This window comes from Melopsittacus undulatus, chromosome 8 (assembly GCF_012275295.1).
Source record: "Melopsittacus undulatus isolate bMelUnd1 chromosome 8, bMelUnd1.mat.Z, whole genome shotgun sequence".
NCBI lineage: Eukaryota > Metazoa > Chordata > Aves > Psittaciformes > Psittaculidae > Melopsittacus > Melopsittacus undulatus.
Window position 1 is genome coordinate 51,984,884 of NC_047534.1, and position 17,053 is coordinate 52,001,936.

At 43.9% G+C, this 17,053-nt stretch overlaps 1 protein-coding gene across 1 annotated transcript in view; it reads left to right on the forward strand.

Moving 5' to 3' along the window:
- Positions 1 to 17,053, forward strand: part of IQCA1 (IQ motif containing with AAA domain 1) — a 93,660-nt gene that overhangs the window by 54,946 nt on the left and 21,661 nt on the right. Inside the window, exons 9-14 of the mRNA XM_034065483.1 lie at positions 1,562 to 1,637; positions 4,827 to 4,933; positions 5,142 to 5,246; positions 10,479 to 10,537; positions 13,704 to 13,786; positions 15,833 to 15,940. Coding sequence (XP_033921374.1) covers positions 1,562 to 1,637; positions 4,827 to 4,933; positions 5,142 to 5,246; positions 10,479 to 10,537; positions 13,704 to 13,786; positions 15,833 to 15,940 — 538 coding nt within the window. The remainder of the gene's footprint in view (positions 1 to 1,561; positions 1,638 to 4,826; positions 4,934 to 5,141; positions 5,247 to 10,478; positions 10,538 to 13,703; positions 13,787 to 15,832; positions 15,941 to 17,053) is intronic.

A 17,053-nucleotide genomic window follows, 5' to 3' on the forward strand; every position in this document is an offset into this window, starting at 1 on the left:
AGAAAAGCTTTTGAAACTGAAGAGTTTAAAGGCTTTTGTAATACACAGTTATAGAGCTCTAGCATCTCAGTCCATTTCACTTTGGAAGCATTCATGAGGGTGTCCTCTAATGGCTTTCTGCAGCTTTGCCCTTGTCCTTGCTGCTTCCCCACTGAGCTGGCCCAGAACAAATCCCTGTGATGCCTCTGGTCTCGCAGAGGCAATGAAAAAGGCTGTTTCAGACATTTGAGTCTAAATCCAAATGAGACATCAATGTTCAGGTACACTGAAAACGTCAAACTCAAGCTAAGCTCTGAAACCAGATGGTAACTCACTCATCAGCTTAAAAACCTGACTGTCACAGGGTAAATTTGATTCTTTGTTGGGTTTGCACATGTCAGTAGATAAGAACCAGCGATACCAAAAATGAATCTCAATCCCCTCACAGTTGTTTTGGAATGGGGTGAAATAACAATATAAAGCTCTGGGGCTTTATAACTTCATGTTGTTCTCTCTTTAGCCATCACAAGTCCTGTCTAGTAAAATTCTGAGCCATTATATCAGGTTCTCCATGGTTCATTGAGAAAGAACAAAGGGAACATTCTCTCCAAGGTTATAATTCCGACAGGGGTGGAGGGAAATAGTATCTAAGACCAGTTGAGAAAAGTTCTAGCAGCAGGACACTTATTAAAGTAAGTATAGGCTAGAAGTCACAGTGATGCAGGCAGAAAAAAGCCTGACTTGTAGCTTCAGTTCTTAAAGAAAACAGAAGTTTGATCCCAGAAGGAAACCTGAATATTCCTCAACAGCCTGATAGCAATCTCTTAAGAAGCAGATTTGATATCAAAGTAACTCTGTTTGCTTTTCTCTGCAAGGTGCTGATTTGATTTCCCATTGGGCACCTCAGAGAAGAAGAAACCACCACCACAAACACAAAGAAGGAAAACAAAACCACAGCTTCAGCACCATATGATCCCTCTTTTTCAATAGCAGAGCACATGTTAGACCAGTCTGGCCTGCTTCCCCCCAGCATGCTGCAACCTGTCTTCCTCATTGAACATGAGGAAGGCTGCGCATCCAGATTCATCCAGAAATGTTTAAGTGAGACATACTTTGTCCTTAGTGAAACCCATTAGCAAAATCTCCACACCAAAAGTGCACAATGGAGTCAAAAATTTCCCTGGGGTTGAATGAGAACCACTTAGGGTGGGATAGGCTTTGGAAAGCTGCAGAAACATGGTCAGACTGTTATTTCCCTATCTCTGCTTAGACTGAAATGTACACTGTTGGTTCAAGGTGCCTTAGAGCACTTAACACAGGACAAGCATGGGATCAATCAATTGAACATGACAAAATACACAAGGTGACTCAAAGGAAAAGAAGGAAACCTGGAGAGGGGCTTTGGACAAGGGCCTGTAGGGACAGGACTATTCTATGGTTCTATGGAACGATGCTGTCTTACTGCTCATATTAAAACAAATACTTAAAAGTCTAACTAAAATCATCACACTTTCATACTTGCAAGGTTTCTAACATAAAAATATTCTGACTTTTCACCACCTTCTCTACTTCCCCCATCTAGGAAAAGGATGAAGGCTGGAAAATGGCTCCGAGTAATTTCCTTTCAATAATGGAGGAAGGAAACAGTCAATACAAAGGTCAGTAGAAAAAGATAACAATTACAGCTGGAATGTTCTTCTAATTGAACTTAATCTGAATGTCATTCATAGAAGGTCAAGCTGGGCAGCTGCCCAAACTACTGGAACATTACAGAAATGAGGACATTAGATTGAAAGGTATTCAGGAAAGGAGCCTGTCAGTACCTCAAGTCTTCTTAGGAGTCTCTCAAAGTCATTGATCTAATGATACAGAAGGGTATGTTTCTATGAGTAAAAGTAACCAAACTAGAACCCAAAGTGCTGTAATGTTTGTGCAAGGGCTTTTCTGAGGGCAACAAAAGTGACATCTGAAATAATTCCAAAGCACTACTGCAAATGAAGCCTCAGCATTAATGTCTTCATGCTCCTGTAACTCTGCCTTCCTCTGTCCATGAAATACACACAGTACAGCTACCTAAACATCACTGGAATTCATGAAGACTGCTATTCCTCCAGACCTGTATTGGGCAGTTTTACAAGTTGCTGAATTGTGTTTGCCAGACTCAAGCTAAAGCAGTTATTTTATATACTGTTGTTGGAAACAGTTGTGTGACACCTACTTTCACACTAGAACACCAAGAGTTTAAGTGGAGCAAGTCTAAAGCAGCCTAAACCATTACCTCCATCTTCCTGGGTTTTGTTTTTGAAGTACCTTGTGCTATTTCCCCCATCACACAACTGCCCTGTTGATACTTAGGACTTGCTGAGTGTTGCAGAGGATAGTTGAGTTCAACCCAAATACTCTATGGTCCAAACTCTATGTAGTGATATCACGTACTTGTAACCAAGCACCACAAGATTCAAATCCTTTTGCCAGGAGGTTGGAAGTGGCCTTTATGAGAAGAATTTCATGCTTCAGATACATTTATTTCCATGAAGAGTCACAAGCTGTTATCTGAAATTCAGGGACACTGGAATTAGCTACTGTTCTGCAGAGTGAACACTGATGCAGAATACCAGGCTCTTCTGACCAGCCAGTGCAAACACAGCATCCTCAGCCCCCTGGCCTCACTTTAAACTAAACCTTAAAGCATTCTGTTAGTCTATAAAAGAAACACAGCATCTAACACCTAGGAGTTATTGACTGCTTCTTTTAAAGTGGAGGGCCTCTAACCTGGTGGCTAATACAGCACTTGGAAAACTCACTGCCAGGTCATGTCAGAGGCAGGTGCCTAACCTGGGGGGATGTCACTGATTTGCCTGCAGTGGATATTAACCACTCATTGAGTCACAAACAGCAATAAACAATTAAGATTAAAAAGACCCCAAAGAACAAGAATCTGTGGATCCCTTTAAACCCAGTACCTCTGTGAAGCAGCACTTTGGTGACCCAGACAGAAAAGTGTTTAAAACCTCATATAACTCCCATGGAGCATTCCCCTTCCACAAGGCTGAAGGTTCAGGCTGGCAAGCCTGGAAGAGGTACCTTTTAACTAGGGCAAATCAGCTTTCCCTCTTAGCATCCTGCATGACATCTGTCATGCCATGTGATGACCTGCAAGTGATGTAAAGAAACTAATGTCCATACCTCCGACTTTCTTTCCTCATTACCCAAGAAAATCCAGCATCCTTCTCCATCTCTACCCTTTTCACTTGTGAAACTCAGAATACTCTCCTGCAAAAAACTATTCCCTCTGTGTAAAGTCACAAATACCCTGCACATAATTGGAGCCTGAAAATTTATAGGGAGTAGAAATAGCAGCCAGTGTTATAATAACTGGGCTCAAACTTGAATGGTCTCCTATGGGTACTGTGAAAACCTTCCTGAATTTACAGAGCCTTAGAAATGACAGTGGGTAGAGGGAAGAGTACCCTCAACAGAACAAGATTCATAAAGGAGCCTATGTTTTAAAGTGTAATTCTTAATCATCTGGAAAATGAATTAGCATATGCTGCTGGAGATTAGCTGTCATTTATAAAGATATTATCAGGACTTAAAATGCAAGGAAATACAAGGTATGAATTGTCTTCCTTTAAATTAGCTCAAAAAACACAGAAAGAGGAATGTTTCCATTAAAAAGGCACCTTTTGCTATTAGGGGAGAATTCAGACATGCACCAAGCTTGCCAGACATCATTTAGCTTTCTTCCTAAAGAGAAGTTGCACTTTGCCTCCATAAAAGTAAAGTTACAGGCTTGGGGGGGGATGATCATCAGCCTGCACAAGCTTCCTTTGTTAGGTTTCCTGATTACTTATCCCTTACAGAACACTGAGAAATAGAGGTGCTCTGTAAGGTGGGTCTTGTCTCTCTTAGGGAAAGACATCATCTGCCTCTCAATTACTGCATCAAGCTTTAAGCTCCCCAAAGGCAAAACTTCCTCTGTGTTAGAAAGGACCTTAAAGCTCATCCAGTTCCAACCCCCTGCCACAGGAAAGGACCCCTTCCACTAGAGCAGGGTGCTCCAAGCCCCTGTGTCCAACCTGGCCTTGAACACTGCCAGGGATGGGGCAGCCACAGCTTCTCTGGGCACCCTGTGCCAGCGCCTCAGCACCCTCACAGGGAAGAGCTTCTGCCTAAGAGCTCATCTCAGTCTCCCCTCTTTTAGCTTAAAGCTAACTCCTACTCCATGCTCCTGGACCATATTTCAGCCTCATGTGAATCACTACAGAGGCTAAATCACAAGGTCACCTCAGCTTTAACTTAGCATTAGATAACTGAGTAGGAGAGAACAGGGAAACTTCCTGGTTTAAATTAAACACCTTCCTTTGGTCTCCAAGCCTGCATTATGCCAGCCAAGAGACAAGCACAGAGAGCACACTCCTCAGGACAGGAGTCATTTTTGACTCTTCATGGTAAAGACTTAAGCACTATGCTATTAAACAGAAGAATGCCAATGTTGGGCACAGTATGATTTGGTCAATGCTGTGGTATCTGCTTTTGAAGGTGAACAACTCTCCAGGCATTCAGCTTCTCAACCTCCAAATAACAACCTCTACATCCCATTATCCTCGTGAAGTCTGATAGCAATTTACAGCCCAAGGCAAGGAAAAAAGTTATCCTCAAGACTTACAGATCCTAACAAAACAGGGCTCTGCCCTTGGGAAGGGTCCCTAGAGCCTGCTCCTTTCATACAGCTATAATTTAATAGAAGCTCCTGACATGTACCTATTTTTTGCCCCCAGCAGCTGTTGGAAAAACCAATGGCTTCTGTAACTTTCTTCTCCTCTTTGCTTCCTTTTGGATAACAGCTGTTTGGCAGAACAGAGACGAGGGATGGGATTTTCTCCAGGATCACGACCCGGAGCTGATGAAAGAAGAGAAACGGGAAGAAGTGGAGAACGAGATCAGAGAACAGGTGTGCTTACAATAGTCCAAGGACACTAATAATGTGCATTGCCTGTGTATCTCTCTCTACAGCTGTAAGAACTGGCCCTGGCACAGACCTTAGCTCCTTCCGGAGCCCCTGCGATCTGTTCTTTGCTTTAATGTTTCTTTAGCTGCACATTTGACTGAGGTGTGGTGGCACAACAGCAGACCTAGGTTAAACTCTGTCTGTCTGATAGGTTGATGCATTGATGCGGCAGAAACTGGAGAATCTCAGGCTGGCTGTGGATGGAGAGAAGAGTTCCAAAGCCAAGAAAGGGAAAAAGAGTGATAAGGTAAGAGCAGCAAGTTGGGAGAATTCAGAATCCATCCCCATTCTCTGCCCTGTATTCAGCGAAACCCCAGTCTCACCAGTGTCAAAATACACACCCCAAACATTCATAGAATCATAGAATAGTTAGGGTTGGAAAGGATCTTAAGATTACTCAGTTCCAACTCCCCTGCCATGGGCAGGGACACCTCACACTAAACCATATCACCCAAGGCTTCATCCAGCCTGACCTTGAACACTGCCAGGGATGGAGCATTCACAACCTCCCTGGGCAACCCATTCCAGTACCTCACCACCCTAACAGTAAAGAATTTCTTCCTTATATCCAGTCTAAACCCCTGTTGTTTAAGTTTCAACCCGTTACCCCTTGCCCTATCCCTGAATCTCAAGTCAGAACCATTTTAAAGTCTTTTTCCAGGACCTTTTCCTTTAGCCATTATTATTCCTTAACCTTTATAAACATTGCATAGGACAAACTGAACTGTTCCAGAGATAAATCATTGCAAAACAGATCTGATTTTCAAGAGGGATACACACCCTATTGAAATCCTGTAATGCAGTCAAACAGGAAAATCCAAGCAATCCCTCTTTCAGAGGTGACATGTTTGGATTAATAGAGTTTTCCAAGGAAGGCACAGATCTGGGTGCCAGGGATTTTTCCAGCTGGTTAACATACAGCAAAATAATGCACTTTGAATGCTTTGGTGTAACCTTTCATTTATCCATACAACACATAGATCACCTACAGCAGGTACACATTAATTATGTTACTATTTACTATTGAAGGGTTTGGGAACTTACAATTAAGCCAATTAAACATAATGTAGGTCTTTAACCTGTTTTATGAGTTATCCACTGGAACACAGCACATGTCACGTTCACATCTATACACAGAATTCCACAGCTTGTGGCTCCCTAAATTCCTTACCCAACCATTTAAACTATAGATCATGTCAGTGCAAAATAAGCTTACAGGCCCCACCGTTCAATCAGCAGATGCACTTCAAATCCTCGGGGCAAATAGCCAACCCTAACCTCATGTTGTATTTCATTTCTATAATCCTTTTAGCAAGCAAATACTTGCTGTTGCTGTACTTCTGCTCAGATTATCTCTAAAAATGCTCTTTCATCTGACAGGGGCAATTTAATAGCACAAAACTGAAGCAGCTCTGAAAGCCGATACCAACTGGGTTGCTGAATCCCCTTCAAAAATAGGGAGGCTGAAGATACACGGGCAAAACATTGCAACCATCTTCCCAAAACCACCATGGGCAGATGCATTTAGATCAGCTAAACTCTGCCTCAGAATGTCACAACTAGAGTTATCATGTTTGCAGTTGTTTGGGGGTTTTGAACTTTCAAGATAGGATTGGAACAGTTTGGGTGGAGGGTTGTTATTTAAGTCTTGCTCTCCCAACTTGTGCCAGTAGCCTGAGAGAACAAGGTGGGAAAAGAGGATGGGGGAAAGTACTAATTGAGTAAGACAAGTTCCCTAAAGACTTTATTGGGGGGGACATGACACAGATACAAACAAACAGTTGCCTGGGGTGGGGAATGGAAGGAAGTATGTGGGTTTAGTCAAAACACATCTTTGTGCAAAGCCATTTGAATTTGGCATTGGCAAAGGCTTTTTATCTCATCAGTATTTGCAGAAATACCCCAGTCCATAAACCAATGCATACCTCTGCACACAGCCTTCAGATCTGCTCTATGAAAATGTGGCCTCTGTAACCAGAATCATATGAACTGGAAAGGTTTGGAAGCAGCTTATTTGTTTTTCAGCAGAAATCCTCTAGGCTTTCAAGGCATGTGTTACCCATATCTCCCCCCCAAATATGCAGTGCAAGTAATAGTGGGTTTGAGTTCTCATTGTAGCCATGAACATGTCTGGAGCACGATGTAAAAGTGTTCTCAGAAGGACTTGACATTCTTCAGCTACATCAAACCTTTTCTGCACTGTCAGTGGGCAGCAAGGGTCTTTTCTTTAAGTGAACTCTTATAACTGGAATTTTCTGTCCAGAGACAGTTATCCCAACTTGCCAATGCTCCATCTGGCCATGCCCTGTGTGCTAAGGAGGGATTTCTTCTCCTTTCTTTGCAGGAAGACAGCACAGTAGAACTGAAGTGCTTTTTGTTGGCAGGGAACACTCTATTGGACACCTTCCACTGGAGCAGCTGCTCCAAGCCCCTGTGTCCAACCTGGCCTTGAACACTGCCAGGGATGGGGCAGCCACAGCTTCTCTGGGCACCCTGTGCCAGCGCCTCAGCACCCTCACAGGGAAGAGCTTCATGCCTTCTATCTAACCTCAACAGAAGGTCTAAGTCCCCACCCAGCCTAGAGGAGCCTGTTATAAAGCACCTTTAGGTGAAGGAGAGAGGGTTAGCATCTGCCAAAGTGTTTGATGTCTAAAAGGTGGGTGGCATCCTCATCTCAGTGCAATCTGCATACTGATATGTTATTATGAGTCCTGCCCATTCTGCTGATGAGTCCTGCCTGTTCTGCTGACAACCCAAGCTCAGCACAGCCCACCAGCTTTACAAGTGTTTAATCTAGATGGATACCATGTACCCACCATAGTAGGCATAGCATTTAGCAGCCAGTGGTGCTTCCCTTGGGAATATGCAGCCAAGTAAACCACAACAGACCTAGCTTCTTTAAGCTGGGTCTCCACCCAACATCAGAGCTGGCAGATAAGCTCTCTGCAGTTACTGACCTGGAAGTTATGTTTAAGTGCTTATCAGAGTGCTTTTTATTAAGCCCATTGTGCTGCTTTTCCTGCTCTGCTCCCCCAAGGATTTGTTTCCATCCAAGCACAGGTAAAGCATCCCATTGCAAGTGAGCACACCCACACATACATAAAGGCATTGTCAGCACCAGAGGAGAAAAGCAGAAAGAGGGGACATAGGAAGCTAGGTGTGTAAATAGGCCTTGGTAGCATCTCAGTGCAGCTTTGGATATCAATGATGCAATTGGGTAGAAGCAAAGAAAACCACAAAAGCAAAGCGATGACAAGAATATCAACCTTTGTATAAAGACCTGATAACAGCAAAGCCATAATGAATAAGGCCCAAAGACAGGCTGGGTCAAAACTGAGGAAAGGCTGGATTTGAGGGCAGTGACTCAGAACTGCTGTTGGATTTTCTGTATCTGATGGAGATTAGTATCCAGAGCTCTCAGCCAGCTGTAAGAGCTGTAACCTCTTTGGATGCTGCAGCTAAATCCAACAGGGATCACAGCTCAGAGCCACTCATTTAGTGAGAGCTTCATTAATTATTGGGAACATAGAATCATAGAATGGTCTGGGTTGGGAAAGACCTAATGATCACCCACTTCAAATCCCCTGCCATGGGCAGGGCCACATTCTACTAGACCAGGCTGCTCCAAGTCCCGTCCAACCTGGATGGAGCATTCACAACCTTCCTGGGCAACCTGTCCCAACATCTTTGTCCCAGGACTTTTTCTGTACAAGTATCAGAAGCTGCTGGTTTTATCTTGGCATTGCAGGAAAGACTTAAACCAAAGCAAGTGCATGCACAAGCATCACACACGATCCAAGGAATCCACTCACTTCACACACTGCTGCTTACACACTACCATTTCCCTAAAGCCACAGGAGCACTTTCCCCTTAGTACCTTCCCAGAGACCTAGTGGCAGGTGATGGCAGCAGGACTCAGATAATCACAGCCAAAGGGTGACACAGAGCCTGTGGTTCCAATGTGGAACATTTCCCTCAAGGAGACATTTTGGCTACCCTGTGCCTTCTGGTGCCAGAGACTGCTCTGGAGTGTGGTCTGAAATGAGGTCTGTGTTTGCTCATAGCAGCCTCTGAGTTATTCAAACCATTTTCATGAGCCCACTCAATAAGATGAGATACTACACTGAGCACACAAGTCAGTCTGCTGTCATCTGCCAACTAATAGCTAATACAGTTCACTACATGTGACTTACCGAAGCACAAAATAACCAAGTGAATGGATGGCTACACAGAAGCTAGGCTGGTATTTCGGAGACAGAAACAAGGTGGTTTCCATTAGAAATGATGAATGTGTTCACATTCATTAAACATTATCATTTTCTAAATAAAAGCCATTCCCAATAAGGCATTTTGGAGGAGAGCCATTGTCTACAATTCAGAGCTCCCCTTATGGCATCTCAGGGTTTGCCAAATTCCCCATAAATGCTGTTTATGTTAATTAGGAAAACACATTTTCCCCCTGCATAGTTCATTTTTGTGTTGCTCTTGAGTTACTTTATTGGTGAAGCTGCCTTGAGGACAATACCAGTTGGCCAATAAATTCAGCATATGCTTAGTGTCTTTACATAGGTAGAAATGAGCCTTTCTTCCCAGGCAGACCCCATGATATGTAATTTCTAGCTTGTTTGGAGCAAGCTAAAGAGACAAAGCTGGAGAGCAGCAGAAATAAACCACCGACAGTCTATTTCCTCAGTTGTTAAACCAGCATGGCATATGCTTTGTTCTTCCCATTCCTTTGCTGCAAAACAAAGCCCCACTGGCACATTCTAATGACTATTTGCTGCCAAGCTTATTTATGTAGAGAAACCTGAGGTGTAGTTCTGCAGACAGGGTTGTTGGCTTTATTCCCATCCAAAACACAAGAACATCCCTTTTTCCCTGTTAGTTTATCCATATAGTTCTGGGGTTAGTTTATCTTTTCATCCAGATGATGTCTGTTGCATTGCAAACAGTAACAGCCACTGACCCATTCACATTGTAATGTCCTTGTACACGTACAATTGATGTGTAGAACTGAAGTATGGACACAAGTGGTGGGCACTAACATGGATTAATGATGCCCAATTATCCCTAACTGTATTTATGGCTTGTGAGCTGCAATTAATGGAGGGGCCTGACATTACTGATTCACATCTTTCTTATTTCTGTTTTCCATGGGCTTTTTGCAGTAGGTAGAGAAGGGAGACACAAGTCAGAATCTTCTGTAGCTTAAACATGCTGAAAATATCAATTAGGAATATATTCAGAGAGATGCAACAATCAGATAGCTATAGATAAGAACATCTCCTGTGCTTTTATAAATGGGGATATGACTTCCTTTCCCTTTAGGCATTCAAGGGTATGACTTTTCCCTTTGGGTTCCTTCAGTGGCAAGGGCCACATTCAAACACAAGCATTTGCTGTTCTGGCTCTCACTTTCATTCAATACATTCAAAACCACATCTCTGTGCTAAGGTCACTAATTCCTGTCTGGTTTTGTGGTCCTCAGAAGAAAACAACCACAAGGAAGAAGATATCTGAGCTGGAAGAAGATCTGACTCCTGACAGGTAAAGAGAGGACCTGCTTACCTGAGACTGAGTGCACCCTTTATGCATTAGATATACTATCAACCCATTCAGTTTCTAATTACACCAAGTGCATCTCAACACTGCTATGCTTACCAGCATCAGGAGCTCTATGGTACATAAAACCTCTTTACTAACAGTTATAAATATGCATAAAAAGCCTAGATGATAAAAACTCCACTTTCACAAACACATACACTTTACCGAAAACCTTTTTTGTATTCCCAGTGAACACAGCAACCTACACACAGCCCCTTCCTGACCAGTGGCTTTACAGCACAACAAATAACAGGCAACAGAACACTGCTTTCATGCTCCATAGCACATATCCTGGTTTTCCCCAACTTCAGCAATGCACACAGATTACGATCCCTGTTCCACAACACCACACCACTAAGGCCAGTCACCATCAGCTTCAGTCAGTTTAATTCCAGTATGCCAAGGTGAGCGCATGCAACATTTAGGTGGGATACAGGCCTTGTTTGCCTGTTTCCCATCATCTCTGCAGGTGCAGAAGCATGGAACAACTCTTGACAAGTGTCAGATTTTCCATTCCAGCTGAAACCTGATAAGGGAGGCTGTAGACAGGCCCCTGTACTCCATATATCACCCTTCATGCACATACCATAAATCTTATTTATTATAGAATCATAGGATGGTTTAGCTTGGAAGGGACCTTAACGCTCATCCAGCTCCAACCCCTGCCACAGGCAGGGACACCTTCCACTAGAGCAGGGTGCTCCAAGCCCCTGTGTCCAACCTGGCCTTGAACACTGCCAGGGATGGGGCAGCCACAGCTTCTCTGGGCACCCTGTGCCAGTGCCTCAGCACCCTCACAGGGAACAGCTTCCGCCTAAGAGCTCATCTCAGTCTCCCCTGTTCTGGCAGGTTCAAGCCATTCCCCTTGGCCTGTCCCTACAGGCCCTTGTCCCAAGCCCCTCTCCAGGTTTCCTGCAGCCCCTTTAGGCAGTGGAGCTGCTCTCAGGTCTCCCCTTCAGGAGCCTGCTCTTCTTCAGGCTGAACCAACCCAGATCTCTCAGTCTCATCAGTAAGAGTGAGAGTAGAATCATAGAATAGTACATGTTAAGATCATCTCGTTTCAACTCCCTACCAGAGTTTCAGCAAACCTGACAATTCCTTGTGCACCTTTGCTCTTTCAAGCATCCTTATTTTATTTGAAGGATTTGGGTGTATTTTTTTCTGTGACACGACATTTTCAGTGATGTGTGTTTCATTGTGATGTATTCACTGACAATCCACTCTCCTTCACCTGCACACATAACACAAACACAGACATAGCACCACAGGGACCTGCTGACCCAGCAACAGTGCACAGCAGAAGCAGACGCAGCTCCCAAGAGAGCAGCATTAAGACAAACACCCTCAATCACTGCAGGGGGAAGCACATGGGATTCACTCCATGAATCCACTTTTACAGGACACGCTCAGCAAGACCTGGACTAGATCATTTAGGGGGCTGGTGCTACACAGCCCCTGATCTCTCCACCTACTTGAAAACAAAGAACCTCTCCAAGCAAATATTTAGAGTAAATGTGTCATAGATTATAACAGAGCATGACCTCTCCTATAAAAACAGCACCAAAGTCTAACAAGGACACGTATATTCTGCACTTATAAAATCACTCTCGCACATACCTGCTTCTTTACATATAAACTTAATACAACACACAGCCTTTTAAGACGCAAACTTTGTAGGAGCGGCTTTAAATCAAAGTTTATCTGGCATTTTGGCTCCGTGCTCCATGCTGCTCTTCCCTGCTGAGCAGGGAAGGAGAAAGCATTACGGAAATAACCAAGAGAAGCTGAGGTTCAGCTTGGTTTTGGCACCGGAGAACAGGGCGCAAGGGACTTCAGTCAACAAGGACTGATCACATCACACTTACTTGGAGGAGGCTCAGGGCATGCATCATTAAGCTTGCACAGTAAAAAATAATAAGACAGGAAACGTAGAAGTCATGCTCCCAACAGAAGTGTCAGGTTAGTCCCACTCTACCTTCTGCTTGCTTTACGATGCATACTCAACATAAATCACTGAGAATGCAAGTCAGAGGCAAAATCAATGCTGTTAAAGGTGAGGTCCAATTTGTATTTGCTTATTACTGCTCCTATACTAATTGTGCCACTAACACTGCACAAACATGAAACTTCCCAGCTGAAAAAGGCCACAGACCTCAAATCAGATATGTTTTATTAGCCAGCTTTATTGCAGCCATACCAGAACATCCCAATTTAGATGACAAAGACAAAAGAAAATAGAAGAGGATGTGCGAAGTGCACAGTGAAAGACCTCTAAAGGTGCAAATCAGTGTTGCTTATGCTGACAATACAAGAATTTCCACCAGGCTCATTCATTTTGTATAAGCCTTGAAGCAGTATCCATCTGTAGAACCTAATGCCAAAAATGTCATTGAATTTGATACTTAGGTAGGAGTCCAAAAGGGTTAGTGTGGAGAGCATCCACATCTGCAGACAACCAGGAACAAGTGTATTAAATCCTCAGTTACTGGGTGTTCTTTCCAGCCACTAATGGAGATAGGAAAAAACTGTTCCACTAGAGAAGTTGTGCCTATTTCCAATGTATGTTTTCCCCCTGATTCTCCTCTGACCACCATGATCCTGACACTGCAGTAGGTGGACCACTGGTTGCTCTGATCAAGTCATTCCCATCATGTTCCTGACAAGATGAGACTGTCTATTGCAAACAGAATAAATTCCAAGAAGAATTAATGAATTACTACTAATTGGAGAGCTAAGGGAAGAGCTGTAGTAGTGCTAGGATTGCCATTACTGTATCATTTAAAAATAATCTGCCAGTAATTGATATTAATGAACGAGCCTATTACACAAGTCATAACTGATCCTGCATCACCTGGAAACGGGTAATGGAATCGGTATGAAAGGGAGAGGGAGCCGTGTGGTGTGTGAGACAGGGAGAGATCTCTTGCCATAATGCAGAAAGCTGTATTTATTGGTTTCATATTAATGGCACTAATAATCTTTACCTCTGAGCTACAGAATGCATTTATAAAGCAGAAGAACCATAACTCTCAAGCTAGTTCAGTTACTGAAGGACTGAGCTGCTACTGACAGCACCCTGGGTTTTCTGAGGGATGTCTCTTGTCCACAGGACCATCGATTCTCTGTACAAGGAACTGGTGGAAGAAGAATTACTGATAAAAGCCAAGACCGTGCATCTCTCAGATTATGTTGGTAAAGTACACATTTTACAGCTAATATGGTGTTTAATCCTACCAAACCTCCAGCCATTCAGTGTTCACTGACCCCTATTTCCAGTCAAGAGGGAGTTCAAGAGTAATGACACTTCCAGGACTTTCAAACTTGAATATCTATGCAGATCAAACCTGTTTCTGCAGGGTGCCTGTTACCTTCCACTTCTGCTACTGAAACCAAGGGCCTCCCAGTGAAGCTGATGCTTAGCTCCAAACACTAACACCTGGAAGCCTTGAATGGCTTTGTCTGTCACAAGCCACTCTGAGTTGGAACCAGGGCATCCTTTAGGCAGCACTGTCCAGGTGTTGGCCTTCAGCATGAGTCTGTTCAGCAGAGAAGACTCAATCCCTCACCTTTACCTCTCTGCCTGCCCATCAACTTTGAGCAGTGCTTTGATGCATATCTGGCCCTTGAGTTAAGATGTGCCTCTGCCTAGTTCTGCATTTCATAGTCCTCTTGCCCAGTTTCTCTTACCTACAGCTGCAGTCAGACACGCTCGCCTATGCTTTACACAGGGGGTGGAACCTGTTGAAGGCTGAATTAACAAGCATTCTGCCCATTTTATGCTCATTAAATGATCATGAAGCAAAGTAATGGAAAGTTTCCATCATTCCTTTGCTCACCCAACCAGGCTGCATTTCTCTAACAGACATTCCCTGCCAGGGATGTTTTTAAAGCACATCTCAGCCAGTAGGTAATGATTAACAGATGGTAACATCAAACTGGAAATAGGCTGAGGTGGCTTTGGGCTATCTTCCCTTGACCCTGAGGTTTGAAGCTGTGGCTCTTCTGCAGTCCTCAACTGCTCAGCTCTTACAGGGCTGAAGCCTAAGGAAGGTCACTTCCATCCCAGTTCCTGGCAAAAGGACAAAGTGGAACTGTGCTACACAGCAAGTAAAGGCACTGAAATGTCCCCCCCATGACAAACCGACATCACCGAACTCATTTTCTTGGTGACCTTATCTAAATTAGTCAGCGAGTATCCACCGTGATTTATGTTCAGTTGCAATTAAACCCTTTGATGCCTTCTAATTAAATCTGTGAAGATTAATTCCTATCCGGTTCTTTTGATTTCTCCTTAAATAAAAGATAAAACCTGAAATGAATTCTCTTCTTCAGAGAGGAGGGGGCAGCTGCACCAGGGCTTGTCTACCTTTCTGCCCCCAAATGACAACTCCCCTTTCTCTCTTAACCATTGCTCACATACCCTGCTCCAAAAAGCTCCAGTGTTCTCCCTTTCTCATTCCAATAAAACACATTCTTTTTCAAGATATTCACCATAATGACATGCAATTGATGCTAAAAAATAATCCCTGACTGCATCATCATAGCTAGTTTTCCTGCTTGTGGCCCATCCTGCTGGATCTTTGTTCTCTAGCATGTCTTGTGTATGGACTTGGACAGGGCAAGCAGTGTGGTTACGGCTCTGTAACAAGAGCTGAGGCAAGATCCAGTCAGTTCACATCAGGGATTTTTCATTGTCTTGGACTGTTTGAAGAAACACAGATTAAGTGCAAAGCAAAGAACCCACCAAATGAGGTGACACACTCCAATGTCTAACACAGCGAGAGGCTCAGATGCGATGCAGTCGGGAGAATGCTTGTTAGATCAGCTTTTCCCCTTTCCAAGATCCTTCTGATGGAGCGTGTTTCACTGGGATCCAACCCTGCAGAATCCCAAAGCCAGAAATCCTTTGCCAGCGGATGTGATTTATGGTGCTGTTAATGATGCTTCTCCACAAAGTTCCTTTCAAAGGTTACTTGAGAGTAGCAGCTCTGCTGAGCACCTTCCACAGGCTGGAAGGGGAATCCACAGTGTGTTTAACTGCAGCTCCCTTTGCAGTTCACCTTTCCCAATTGCTCAGGGCCACATTCCACACCAGCATCGCACTGTTTGAATCCCTGCCCCCTGGGTTTGCTGAGAGCACGTTATACTGGTGTTCTAAGGTAGTTTTTCATGGCTCGAGTTATGCTCTCTCTAACAATGCACTGTCACATTTATGAAACCCCTGCTTTCTCCCTACAGGCGAGTACAGCTATCTGGGGACCACACTTCAGCAGGCAGACAGAGAGCCAGTGCCCTCTCTTGCAGATATCAGACAGCTAATAGCACTGTATGGAATACTGCCATTAGGTAAGAGCACAGCAGAAACTACCAGAGGGCAGAATACAATGGCTTTGCTTCCTGTCAGTAACGTGCATTTTTACTGGCTTTGACAAGGCTTGATTAATCGTAATCTAAAGCATTTTGCAGTATAATTGTTTTTCAATTAAGCCTTCTGAGTGAAGACCGTATCAATTTAATAGTGCATAAAGGAGCCTGCACATGCTATTGTCAGGTATTGCATTTCCAAACCATCTCCGTTTGCATGTTAACAGTTTGTGAATGGCAGCACATAAAAGGAAATCACTGGGGAAAGATAATAGCTAAAACAAGCTCCAGTGATCAAAATTAATCAAGTTAAGGGAAGGGCTAAGGTTGCAATTTACCTTTTACAAGCTGGCTAATGTTACTCGGTACTAAACAACGCAATGGTTTAAGGAATTAGTCTGGATACATTTTGTACATCAGAGAGAACACTTTGAAATGCTCTTGCAGTCTGCATCAGGACTTGGCCAATACCTAACAAGGCTTTGCTGGGTTGGGTTGCGTGCTTTTAATGGAAAAATCTATCCCATATTTTAGTTGGGAATGGCATATGCCAGACTCCAGTGATTGCAAGAAGTGCCTCCCTGTCTCAAGGACCTCTACCCATACTTCACTTGCATCCTTTGCCATTCCTGGTCGGCTTTCAGAGAGGTTTTAACTAGGCACATCCTCCCCCAGGGCTGTGCCATTGCCTGCTGAGCCCCTTTGTAGGACAAACAACCAGACATGCTATTTTTGCCATGCTGGCAAATGGAGCAAAGCAGACACCGAGCTTCTGCTTTCCCCTCCGCTTCACATACCTATCAGAAGTACCAGTGCTCAGGGTGGTCTCTATGGACATGCTCTGAGGCTCTCCTCCACAGAGGGCAGGTGCTGTAGAGAGCTCAGTGCAGCAGTGCACAAAGCTGCTTCCTCCCGGTCTCGGGTTGAGCTGTAGGGCAGCAGGAGTGCTCTATCTGCAAACCAGGTTAACAAACAGGGTGCTCTGAGCACCCCTTCCTGGGCTTTTCTTATATCAAACAATCCCAGCTGGGTTTTGGTTAAACACTCAGGGGTTGGCTGCAAGTTTGACCACAGTCAGCTGAGAGAGGTCAGCAC